This window comes from Rhipicephalus microplus, chromosome 2 (genome assembly GCF_043290135.1).
Source record: "Rhipicephalus microplus isolate Deutch F79 chromosome 2, USDA_Rmic, whole genome shotgun sequence".
Classification (NCBI taxonomy): Eukaryota; Metazoa; Arthropoda; class Arachnida; order Ixodida; family Ixodidae; genus Rhipicephalus; species Rhipicephalus microplus.
The window spans coordinates 259204658-259217610 of record NC_134701.1 but is presented as its reverse complement, the minus strand read 5'-3'; the positions used below and the strand labels follow the sequence as shown (position 1 = coordinate 259217610).

The window sequence follows — 12953 nt, the reverse complement described above, 5'->3', positions numbered from 1 at the left end:
GTTTTCGTCATTGTTTATCTCCCGGCCCCGAACGTGAACTGCATATTACATGCAGTTCTTTGTTCAATGCTCGAGCGCAGTTTTTTTGACGTCGGATCTTCAGGTCTTGGACAAACATTCAGCGACAATGTACCTAATGACAGGCTAGGCCTAATCTGCATTAGTTGCGTTTCGGAAGCGGTTGCATGCAATCCAAGTTGCGGTTTGGTACAACGAAACTCTTTGCGGATGCTGCACTCGATGGTAAGGGATAGATATTATCAATGAAAACGAGGGTGGCACCTGTAGCGCACGAATGGCGATTCGTGATTCAATTGCTAGTCTCAAAATGGGTGTGCGCCCATGAAATTGAACGGTTGACGTCTTTCAGAGTGAAATTCTGGATATGATTCAATATTCTGTGTAATGCACATAATCAAGGCGATCTGAGAAGCAGTCAGCGAATTTATGTGCTGATACTTTTTCTCATTAGAGCCACCACTCCCTTTTCGTGTTCATTTATATAGCAACGCTTTTCTTTGGATGTTAAATTTTGTTTTAACATTCGGAAATTTAAAATGTTGTAAGCACCACTCATTGCATGCTTCGTTTCTCAAACATGCGAGTCAGGCTGCTTGCTCAACACGTTTTGCGCATTTGCGGTCCTTAGAAAAGGTTGTTTTGATTATACAGTCGAGCCCACATATAATGGCCCCACTTAAAACGAACTTTCGCTTAAAACGAACAATACCCGCGTGACCGTTAAAATATACATTGTTTCAATGACACAAAATCGCACTTACAACGAGCGTCTCTGAGCGCCGCCGATCGATTACAGTGAACAGATTGATTGATTTGTGGGGTTTAACGTCCCAAAATCACCATATGATTATGAGAGACGCCGTAGTGGAAGGCTCCGGAAATTTTGACCACCTGGGGTTCTTTAATGTGCACCCAAATCAGAGCACACGGGCCTACAACATTTCCACCTCCATAGTAAATGCAGCCGCCGCAGCCAGGTTTGATCCCGTGAACTGCGGGTCAGCAGCCGAGTACCTTAACCACTAGACCACCATGGCGGGGCGATTACAGTGATTACAGTGAACAGAGTCGGCGCTTTGCAGACTTCCCTGAAAACCACTTTCGACCACGGGTGAGGCATCGACAAGGTGCCCATAGATTATTACTGTTAAATGCCGACCGTGCCTCTGCGCCCCTCTAGTTGCTGCACTCCTAGACCGTTCTTTGTTAGGCACTCTTCCATACTTTGCCCCCCCCCCCCCCCCCCGCTACTCTGAGCACCCCACATTGCCAGGTGCGGCCCGTGTTTTCACACTGCCACCCATCTTTCGAAGACCGGTAGGTCATCTCCTTTGTTTTTGATCGCTGGTACTGTCGTTGGCGTCGCCGGCTTGGAGTGACCAGACCATTTGCCAACATTGTCTGTATCCGATCGTCTGCATCTTGTCTTATCGTATCGTTCTAGTGCGCGCGCGTACGCTACCCCACCCACTCTGATAATTCGTGATTCTTTTCATGTTTAGGACCCGTTCCCGCTCACTTTACAGTCGGCTCAGCATGCCCTCTGCACGCGTGCGGAAGCGTAAAAGCGGCATTTCATTTGCGTGGAACGAATCTGAAAATATCGAAGTGGAGTTTTTCTAATCTTCGTTCCTCTTGCTCCATTTGGCAAAAATCAGCAAATGTTCCGGAGCTGCGCTTCACTAACTTAGCCCTTTAGGCTCATCATTTCAAATCGCTTCACGAAGTTGACAACCATTGTTCATTTTGAAACAAAATCAAAACACAGCAATAAACGAAGCCACAAGTGCGTTGGAAGCCCGCAAGCGCGAAGAAGCAAATCCGTGTACTACCTGTCTTTCTCAATATGTTGCTGAATGATCGCAGTGCCAGAGTCCCCTGTAGCTAATCTTGGAGAACTCTGTGACTAAAAAGACGAGACAAGAAAGGTGTCACGGACGGCCATTTTTGGCGACACCGCGCGCCGTACTCCCCCACTGACCGTGAGAACGGCGGCGCATGAAAGGGAGCCGAGAAGTGCAGAATGGGGTGCTCTCCTTAGAACGTCGCCGCCGACAGTCGACCCTTTTGTAACTGCGGCGGTGTCTGCAAGGTCGTAGAAGGCCGCGGTATACCCCGAACAAGGATTAGACTACAAGACGCACCGGCTGAGAGCCAAACGGTTGACCGTTCCCACGGGGAAAAGCGTGGGAAACGCTCTGGTGGCCAAGCCGTATGACAACAACCCGACAGGTTGTCACTCTCGCTAGTTGAGGGCCCTCTCCCAATTAAAAAGGGGTGGGGTCAAAATATTTTTGGGGCGGAGTTTCCATCAATTAAACGCGCATGATTGGACCCATGTAGAGGTCTCTTGTCCCCAAGGAAGAGAGCGAGGAGACACGAGGGGGATTTAAACGCAGGAGTTTGCCCTGCTAGGCAGACTAGTCGCTGACCAACACGGTGTAGAAACAGATCAACAAGCATCTCTTCTAGAAGTTTTTAGTGTGGCTCTGTATCGGCTGGCCACCTAAACTTAGCCGTTCGTCTAGTTGTGACGCGATATTAACGTCTGCAACGTAGACATCGGGACTTCGCCTCGAGTTAGCTCAACCTGCTCGAAGTCACCTGCAAGCGCTAGCCTCCCGGAGCCACCAGCGTTGCAACACCGCCGACATCGCAGTCGTGCCAGAACTCTCTTCGACTTCTCGCATCCGATCGTCGGGGACGCAACGCTGCCGGTCATCACACGTATGCCTTCCCCTGTTTATATCTTCGAACTTTCTCCTCCGTAGTCTATAGTTGTTAGTTTGTGTAGTTTGTAATAGTTCTCTCGCGTAAGCTGATCGATTGTTTTTATATGTATTTTTTAGTTGTATCAAGTGTTGATGTATTTTGTTAGTTGTATTGAAGTGTTGTATTAGATCCCGTGTGCTGCAATATCACTAGAGTAAAGTTGTTTTGTTTTCTCACGTCTCTGATCTCTTCACTGTCTCTGCTTGCGTACGGAACGAACCAACCTGCTGTCATTCCCGTCGCCGACTTCGCGCTGGCGACGCTAGAGTGGCAGCTTGTAACAAAACTGGCGTCCGCGAGACAGGACGTTCCGTACAAGAGTAAAACAGTGAGGGGTGAACGAGAACCGTGCGGACAGCGTGGTAATAGAGCCGCACAGTTGAAGCGGTTGCATCCTGCATATGATTGCGCTGGTTTTATAGGGGCATTATAGTGACAATTTGCAGTATGGAGTGTATGGATTTTGATAAGTGGATCGCACACGGTAAACAGTTAGGCCTCGAGGGCACCGAACTGAGACAATGGGTTAAGGAGCAGCAGGCGCAGGCGTTAGCCAGAGAAGAGCGGGCACTGGCCCGGGAGGAAAAGGAAAAAGAAAGGGAGAGAGAACGCGAAGAAAAGGAGAGAGAACGCAAAGAAAAGGCGAGAGAGCGCCACGAAAAGGAGAGAGAACGTGTTGAAAGGGAGAAAGAACGAGAAGCGGCAAGGGAAGCGGCTAGGGAAGCCGGAGAACGGGAAGTGCAGTTACTGCAATTAAAGGTTCGCCTCAGTGAGAGTAGCAGGGTGAGCGGATCCAGCAGTGAGCACGGCAATGCCAGGGGAGGAGCCGAGTTTGAGAATACACGCAGGTAGACTGCTCGTCACCTTTGACGAAGGAAGGGACGACTTGGATGCGTTTATACGCCGGTTTGAGAGCATCGCCAGAGGGCAAAAGTGGCCTGAAAGCCAATGGGTGACGGCGCTTTCGACATGTCTTACAGGAGAGGCGCTAAGTGTTTGCAGATGCAGCGGACTACACCAAGGTTAAAACCGCCCTCCTGAAGCGCTTTCGCTTCACGGCGGATGGGTTCCGAAACAAGTTTAATAAGGAGAGGCCAGTAGGGGGTGAAACAGCAACACAGTACGCGGCTCGCTTAAGACATTACTTCGATAGATGGGTTGAGCTGTCCAAAACTGCGACAGAATTCGAGTCCCTCCGAGCATTGTTGATTAGAGAGAGGTTTTTGCATGGATGTGGTTCGAACCTGGCATTATATTTGAAAGAAAGGAGGGCGAAATCCCTGGAAGACATGCTTGAGCTGGCAGACCAGTTTTTGGAAGCTCAGGGTGGAGCCTAGCGAAAACAAAGAAAGATGGTCCCATAACGGACGAAAAGGGGAAATACCAAAAATGGAGGCAACAGCCACTCACCACTACCACGGTGCTATATTTGCAATCGTGGGAATCACCCACCGCACTTGTGTCGCAACAGACCTGCCACTAATGTAGCCATCGTCTGCTTCAAGTGTGGGAAAAAAGGACATAGGGCAAACAACTGCCGGTCAGGAGCAAATAACTCACTCCAGGCATCCTGCCTCTATGCACCAAGGGAAACGCGTGAGGATCCCATATGCGACGGGTATGTCGAGCTTAGGAATGGCGAAAAAGTCCCCGTCGTCAACGCCGTAAGGGTGACACCGCCGAAAAATCTGGCCGAGAACCTACCAGTGGCCACAGGGACCCTCCGAGGCACAGACATATCAGTGTTGCGGGATACGGGGTGCAACACAGTAATCCTGCGGAGGAAGTTGGTGAAGGAAGACGAGCTGACAGGTACAAGCAGACTCGTCTACTTGGTTGACGGAACAGCGAGGATGCTGCCCGAAGCACGGATTGAGGTTGACACCCCCTACTTTACTGGCAATCTGACAGCACTATGTCTGCAAGATCCACTGTATGACCTCATTCTGGGCAATATCGATGGCATAAGACCTCCTAATGATCCCAGAAAGGAGACTGAAAAACCTGTCGCGACAAAGGAGTTGAGGAAAGAGCCTGTGGCAGCAGCTATCACCCGTTCCCAAGCACATGCACAGCCGGAAAAATTTGCCAAGCTTCGTACGCCTGGGACCACGGCGAGATTGCCGAGAGATAACTATGGCTGCGAGAAGAAGGGAGATGCGACACTCAAACAGTGTTTTGAGAAGATCGGCAGGAAGCAAACATGCCGAAATGAGAAGGGAACCGTCGAGTACAAACAAGAACAGGGACTGCTGTACCGACAGTACACAGAGGCTAACGGACGGCTTGTACGCCAATTAGTCGTTCCGCACTGCCACCGAGAAGCTGTGCTTAAAACAGCACACGATGGTATAATGGCAGGACATTTGGGCACGCAGAAAACCAAGGACCGGATCTCGGAGGAGTTCTTTTGGCCAGGCATCACAGCTGACGTAAAAAGGTTCGTCGCCTCATGTGACATTTGTCAGCGCACCGTACCAAAGGGCCGTGTACCACATGTTCCACTGGGGAGGGCACCCATAATCGACATCCCGTTCAAGCGAGTGGCGATCGATATAGTGGGACCAATTCACCCGCCCTCAACGCATGGAAACCGATACATTTTGACTTTAATGGATTATGCCACCCGGTATCCAGACGCAGTGGCGCTCCCGAGTATCGAAACTGAGCGAGTGGCCGAAGCCCTGGTCGAGATGTTCTCCCGATTTGGCGTCCCCCGCGAGGTACTGAGCGACCGTGGCACGAACTTCACATCGGACCTGATGAAGGAAGTAGCGCGGCTCCTTTCCGTGCGCCAGCTCCACACCACCCCATATCACCCCATGGCGAATGGCTTGGTGGAAAAATTCAACGGCACCTTAAAATTAATGTTGAAGCGCATGTGCGCCGAAAAACCGAGAGATTGGGACCGCTACCTGGCACCTCTCCTCTTTGCCTATAGGGAGGTTCCGCAGGCCAGTATGGGGTTTTCACCCTTCGAGCTTCTCTACGGCCGCCATGTGAGGGGACCCTTGGCGATACTGAAGGAGCTATGGACGAACGCCGACTTGACTGAAGAAGCTAAGACGACGTAACAGCATGTCTTCGACCTTCGGAACCGTTTGGAGGAAACGTGCCGCCTGGCACACGAGGAGTTGGAAAAAGCCGGGGCACGGTACACGAAGCTGTACAATCGAAAGGCGAAGGAGCGGAGTTTCAACCCCGGAGACAAGGTACTGATTTTACTTCCCGCTGACTACGTCGTAGACACGGCAGGCGGCAGAAAAATCTTCCACGCCAACTTACTAAAAAGATACGAGGAGAGGGACAGCCCCTCCACCAAGGTGTGCAACGTGACATTTGGTGTTGTGGAATCGAGCGAGGACGAGAATATTCCAACCCCTGACTGGCTGAAATTAGAAGGGGAAGAAGACGTGAAGCTCTCCGACAAACTGGACGCTCAGCAGATCGGACAGCTGCAAAGAATTGTCAGGGAACACGCTCGTATTTTCTCGGATGTCCCGGGCAAAACTGACTGGGTCCACTGCAACCTCGAACTCACCACGAGTAACCCCGTCCACGTGAAACAATACCCTCTTCCCTTTGCAACGCGGGAAGGTGTAGAGAAAGAGGTGCGGGAGATGGAGAAGCTCGGCATCATTGAGAAATCAGAGTCACCTTATAATTCGCCAGTCATTTTGGTAAAGAAACCCGACAGAACAAATCGACTGTGTATCGATTTTCGACGCCTGAACAACGTTCTGGTGGCCGACTCCGAACCTATGACAAGAACTGACGCGGTGTTTGCTACAGTGGGAAAGAAGAAGTATTTCTCGAAGCTCGACTTCGTGAAGGGCTATTGGCAGATCCCGCTGACCAAAGAGTCCAAAGCGAAGACGGCCTTCTCGACGACATCGGGACTATATCAGTTCCGCTTCATGCCATTCGGCATCAAGACAGCGCCTGCTGTATTTGCCAAGTTGATGCGGAAGGTTGCAGAAGGCATACCCGGTGTGGACCACTACTACGATGATGTACTGGTAGCCGCCGAGACATGGGAAGAGCACCTGAGGTCTCTGGGACTGCTTTTTGAGCGCATACAGAGGGCCGGGCTTACAGTGCGCCCCAGTAAATGCGAACTTGGTGTAGAAGAAATCGACTTCTAGGGACACCGAGTTGGCAGGGGCAGATTGCAACCACTGGGGAAAACACTCGACAAGATCGAAGCTGCACCACGTCCTTCAACCAAGCGACAAGTGCGCGCCTTCCTCGGTTTGACCGGGTACTATCGGGAATTTATCCCGAATTACGCAGAAGTCAGCGCTCCCCTTACAGATTTAACTCGGAAGGGCGAAGCTAACTCGGTGAAATGGACAGCAGCCCACGAGGAGGCTTTTCGAAGTCTCAAACAACATGTCTCGACGGAGCCGATACTACGGCTACCAGATTTGCATCAACCATTCGTACTTCGAACGGACGCGTCGGACACAAGTCTCGGAGCCGTGCTCATGCAGGCCCACGAAGGCAAGCTCCACCCCACAGCTTATGCCAGCCGAAAGCTGCTTCCACGGGAGGCTTCCTATAGTACCATCGAACGCGAATGTCTCGCGTTGGTATGGGGAATTCAGAAATTCTCCATATACTTATATGGAGTACATTTTTGTGTCCAGACAGACCACCAGCCTCTGAGTTATATCCAACGGGCAAAACAGCTGAACACTCGAGTACTTCGATGGAGTTTACTACTCCAAGAGTACCAGTTCACCATTACGCATATTAAGGGTAGCGAAAACGTGGGAGCCGATTACTTGAGCCGGATATAGTTCTTGCGGTCTATGAGCATGTTATTTTTTTTCCTTTCGTCGGTTGTTTTCTGTTTGTATGCGCGTATTTCATTGTATAAGAAGTGTATTTTGAGTTATTTTCTTTTTGCTTGGTGCATTGGTTGTTTTGCTTGTTGTAATGCACATTGAAAGATTGCCCTACAGTAAAGGAGCGCACCTGTTCCGTTTTGTTTCGTAGTATACATTCGTGCAGTGTATTCTGTATTGATGGCTGCCGTACACGGCTATTTCCTCTTCTTGTTTGTATGGCGCATTGGTATTCTTGCGTGTAACTGAAGCTGGTACTCTAACAATTGTTTGTTTTTTTTCTTTTGTGGTTACTTTGATGCGCTCTGCCTATTTATGTTGTGTATGAGAGGGACAGTCCTCATGTCTCCCTTATTGGTGGTGTCTTGTTTCTTGTTGTCTAAAAATTCCCCTCCGTGTGAACAAATGTTATGAGTAACATTCTGAAAGTGGGGGGCAATGTCACGGACGGCCATTTTTGGCGACACCGCGTCACGGCAATTAACGGGCGCCGTACTCCCCCACTGACCGTGAGAACGGCGGCGCATGAAAGGGAACCGATAAGTGCAAAATGGGGTGCTCTCCTTAGAACGTCGCCGCCGACAGTTAATCCTTTTGTAACTGTGGCGGTGTCTGCAAGGTCGTAGAAGGCCGCGGTATACCCCGAACAAGGATTAGACTACAAGACGCACCGGCTGAGAGCCAAACGGTTGACCGTTCCCACGGGGAAAAGCGTGGGAAACGCTCTGGTGGCCAAGCCGTATGACAACAACCCGACAGGTTGTCACTCTCGCTAGTTGAGGGCCCTCTCCCAATTAAAAAGGGGTGGGGTCAAAATATTTTTGGGGCGGAGTTTCCATCAATTAAACGTGCATGATTGGACCCATGTAGAGGTCTCTAGTCCCCAAGGAAGAGAGCGAGGAGACACGAGGGGGATTTAAACGCAGGAGTTTGCCCTGCTAGGCAGACTAGTCGCTGACCAATACGGTGTAGAAACAGATCAACAAGCATCTCTTCTAGAAGTTTTTAGTGTGGCTCTGTATCGGCTGGCCACCTAAACTTAGCCGTTCGTCTAGTTGTGACGCGATATTAACGTCTGCAACGTAGACATCGGGACTTCGCCTCGAGTTAGCTCAACCTGCTCGAAGTCACCTGCAAGCACTAGCCTCCCGGAGCCACCAGCGTTGCAACACCGCCGACATCGCAGTCGTGCCAGAACTCTCTTCGACTTCTCGCATCCGATCGTCGGGGACGCAACGCTGCCGGTCATCACACGTATGCCTTCACCTGTTTATATCTTCGAACTTTCTCCTCCGTAGTCTATTGTTGTTAGTTTGTGTAGTTTGTAATAGTTCTCTCGCGTAAGCTGATCGATTGTTTTTATATGTATTTTTTAGTTGCATCAAGTGTTGATGTATTTTGTTAGTTGTATGAAGTGTTGTATTAGATCCCGTGTGCTGCAATATATCACTAGAGTAAAGTTGTTTTGTTTTCTCACGTCTCTGATCTCTTCACTGTCTCTGCTTGCGTACGGAACGAACCAACCTGCTGTCATTCCCGTCGCCGACTTCGCGCTGGCGACGCTAGAGTGGCAGCTTGTAACAAAAGGACACAGGCCAAGAAGCTGACTAAGAACCACAAGTGTTTGAGCACGGCCGTCGATTCTTTTAACGCCCCGCGCGCCGATCTAGGCGGCCGTACTTGGACCTCTGCACGCGCATTCTACGCGCGAGTTGCCTGTTTCACGGACCTTTAAAGCAAGCTGCACGACCTGCCTCCTTCCCACGTGTTTTGGTTTTCGAGGTTGCCTTCCCGCCCGCCGTATCCTCCCCTCTCTTCACTCTATCGCTACTCCTTGATCTTCTCTCGCAAATCGGCTCTCCTCTCTTCACACAACTCCTTCGACCATCTCCACCGCTCCATGGCAGCAGCTACGCTGACTCGAATTCAAAAGTCTTGTTTTCTGACTTGAAACGGGCCCAGAGCTGTACCACACGTTCTGGCATGTGTGTTGCGTGTGCGCGTCTTGCTCGCTTTCGGTGTGCGTGTGTGGTCAGGATGACCGATGGGAGAACTAGCACGTTTTTTCATGCCGCTCAACAACACATCGAAAGCGTGACCGCTTGGCTTGAGCGTAATCCGCGTGCTAAGTGCCGCATTGCGGAGCGCTTGCTCATAGCTGTTGACCACCTGGCAGCCAACTTGCCGCTTTGGCCCTCCCGGTATTCAGCTGTGGAGATGGTGACTATTTCGTGGAAGGCGGTGACGGCTACATGCGCGCAAAACTGTTTTCGCGAGGTCGACTTCATCTACGTCGGGCTTGATGCTGAGCCTGAAGCTTCTGAACAGGACCACTTCAGCGGCGATTTGTGGCAGTGGTAGCACGTTGTCGACTCCGACCTGGTAGAGCGGGTGGGACATAAGTTGCAATGGTTTAATTACGGCCGACGATGATGCCGACACCGCGGAACTGTGCACGGATTAGGGCATTGTGAATTAAGCACGCGACAAGAGCGATTTGGAGGGATCGGATAGCGAGAACGAGTAAACGTTGGAGCCTGCGCCTCATGCAGCTTATGCCACGGGCCTCGGCGAAGAGCACGCTGCCGTTTGAAATAAACTCGATACCGCCCTTATCGCTTCTCTTCGAAACACGTGCATCCTGGAATTTCTTGGCAAAAAAAATTTTGTTTTCACTCGCAACTTTTTTTAAAGCTGCGTTTCATTTACTACAAACTTCGGGATACAGCGAACGGATGCCTCGTCAGGCTAAGGTTCATTATAAGCAGGCTCGACTGTAATGCGGTAAATCTTATAGTGCAGATATTCGAGACTCCTGTGACTTATCTTATAAGAGGTCTGTACTGTATAAGCTGGAACACATGGATCCTCAGCCCACAACTTCATGTACTAGACAAAGTATCTTGCAAGTGTAACAAACAAGTGCTCACACTGTCCCTGCTTAGAAGCTGCAAGCAAGCTGCACGATTCTTGGCGCCGCAGCTTTCCCAAGTTTGCTGGGGTAGTATGTTGGTAGCTTGCATGTGAATCAATGAACCCAAGCTCTTAGCATACAGGGGCTCCAACATGGCTGATTTGATAACATCAAGGCCTCCTGAATCACATAGAAATTACCTCGTTTCAATGTGACAACACCACCACTGAAATGTTTTTGGCCTCTGCGTACAAACAGCGAAGAGAGCTGCATAGGTTTAACTCACAAAGCAAACATGAAATTATCAGCTTCATGTCCCACCATGATGGTGCTCCAACATCGCAGTTTCAGTGACGTCAGTAAAGCCATCTATACAACTCATTCGTAACCAATTTAAACAAGGTGGAATAGCCTTCGCAGTTTTTTTTCTCTCTTTCTCTCTCTCCAGACAGACCTTCAAATTTCATGCAAACATGACACTTGCTGTCGCAGATAGAACACTGCTTTCTGAAGAATAAAAAAAAAACACTGGCTGTTAACAGCGGTTGTACACTCACCCCTTTGTCTGGTGTGTTCAGGTACAGGTCGAGGAGAAACACCTTGCGCCGATTTCTCACGTCGAGGTTGTCGTCGGGGTAGAGCAGCTCGAGGAAATGTGGATCCTGCAGGGTGTCCAGCAGTAATTGCACCAGCACGGGCTGCCGCTTGGCACAGGCAACATGCAGTGCGTTGTACCGGTAGCCCTCCTGCACATACGGAATTTTTTTTTTTTTTTTAGCAAATGAACAATATCTGAACATACATGAAAGCAAATACCCCTTTTGGTGGCAGTGAACTGGTTGCAATTGCGAATGGTGTGGGTAGCTAACCTAAGCACACCTTTGGCCAAGGCATAAGATGTCCTCAACTAGTGCGTAAGAAATGAGTGTCGTGAAAGCGGGTACCAATTCACAAGATGTCTCGGAATAGTGAGCTGCTAGGAACGCAACTGCAATGCTAAAAGTTTGCATTTTCTACTTGCTTGTTTTTATAATGCACATATTAAGAAATGCTCATCGTACATCGTTGTCATAAGAGATAAGGGTCTTACATAAAGGAGTCGTGACAGAAATTCCGTGCACCTCGGCTTTTTTTTCTTTGCTTTTAATCAGTTGCTATGGACTCGTTATTCGCAGCAATGAAATTCATCATTTTCCCCCAGTGCAAGACAAATGTTTCTTTATATGCTCCTATGTTTTTCTTTATATGCTCCTATGTTACAACCAGAGGCAGTTTTAATTTTAAAGAGCACTCGTGTGCCCCATGACATAGTCGGCCTGCTCGTCAACAAATACTATCACGTGACCACGAGAGCCGGTGACATCCCTGGCCCGCTTCTGCTATACCGTCAGTGCAGCTGCTTCGTCTCCAGTGTTGAGCACCGAGAGTGATTATTTCCTCGATCAATGAACTACGTTACTTATCTGGTGTGGCGATGGACGAAGAAGCTGGGAGGAGCGTAAAAATCTGCGAGAGAAGCTCTAGTCACTTTGCAAATCCCCTCGGTGGCTGCGATCTTGTTTTTGCAGCCGTCTAACGGAGGCAACGTTTCACGCAATGCTTAGAGCAGACGCTGCATTAGGCGTGCAGAAACATTTTTACTGAGATCATTTGTAAAGTAACAGGCTGAGAAGTGACGAAGGGACCAGTGAAATCGCCACACTGGCATTTTGCAACAGTACGCTTTATGGACTTATTTAGATCGGGCAACACTGCGTTCTAAAAGCACACCATTCTCAAGTACACACATAGGGAGTGCTGCAGCAGTTATCTGTCCACTACACAGTACCATCCCGGCAGCAGAGAGCTTTACTTTGTAGACTTCCTAATGTCGGTGGATACTGGATAAACGGTGCAATTTATTTATTTATTTATTGCACCCTCAGGGCCCAAGGGCATTACAGAGGGGAGTGCGGATATACATAACGGAAGCAATGTAAAACAACAAAAAAAAAAAACACAGCGAATAAGTAAGTGAAATAAAGTAGGCATGAATGACAACAATTCAATAAGAAAAAAAGTATATTAACAATAATAAGCTTATATATACACACATTTATGTATACATATATACACACATTTATGTATACATATATACACACATTTATGTATACATATATACAAACATATATATATACATATATACAAACATATATATATATATATATATATATATATATATAGTGGGAGTAATAATTCAATGGGCCAGTTAGTCTTCGTGAAGGTATGGGATATGGCACAACGGGAGCGTTATCAACAAGGATAAATATATTTATTTCCCAACAGTTTCATCTCGTACACGCCTCTGGTAAGTAGACAAGAACTCATGATGTACATAGTACCTGTTTGATGACCTT

The 12953-nt window shown here is 49.0% G+C and overlaps 1 protein-coding gene across 2 annotated transcripts in view; it reads right to left on the bottom strand.

Moving 5' to 3' along the window:
• The window catches only part of LOC119170059 (ankyrin repeat and LEM domain-containing protein 2), a 72020-nt gene that overhangs the window by 52360 nt on the left and 6707 nt on the right, over window positions 1–12953 (bottom strand). For both annotated transcript variants that reach the window (XM_037421085.2, XM_037421086.2), the window contains exon 5: window positions 11115–11303. In XM_037421085.2, coding sequence (XP_037276982.2) covers window positions 11115–11303 — 189 coding nt within the window. The remainder of the gene's footprint in view (window positions 1–11114; window positions 11304–12953) is intronic.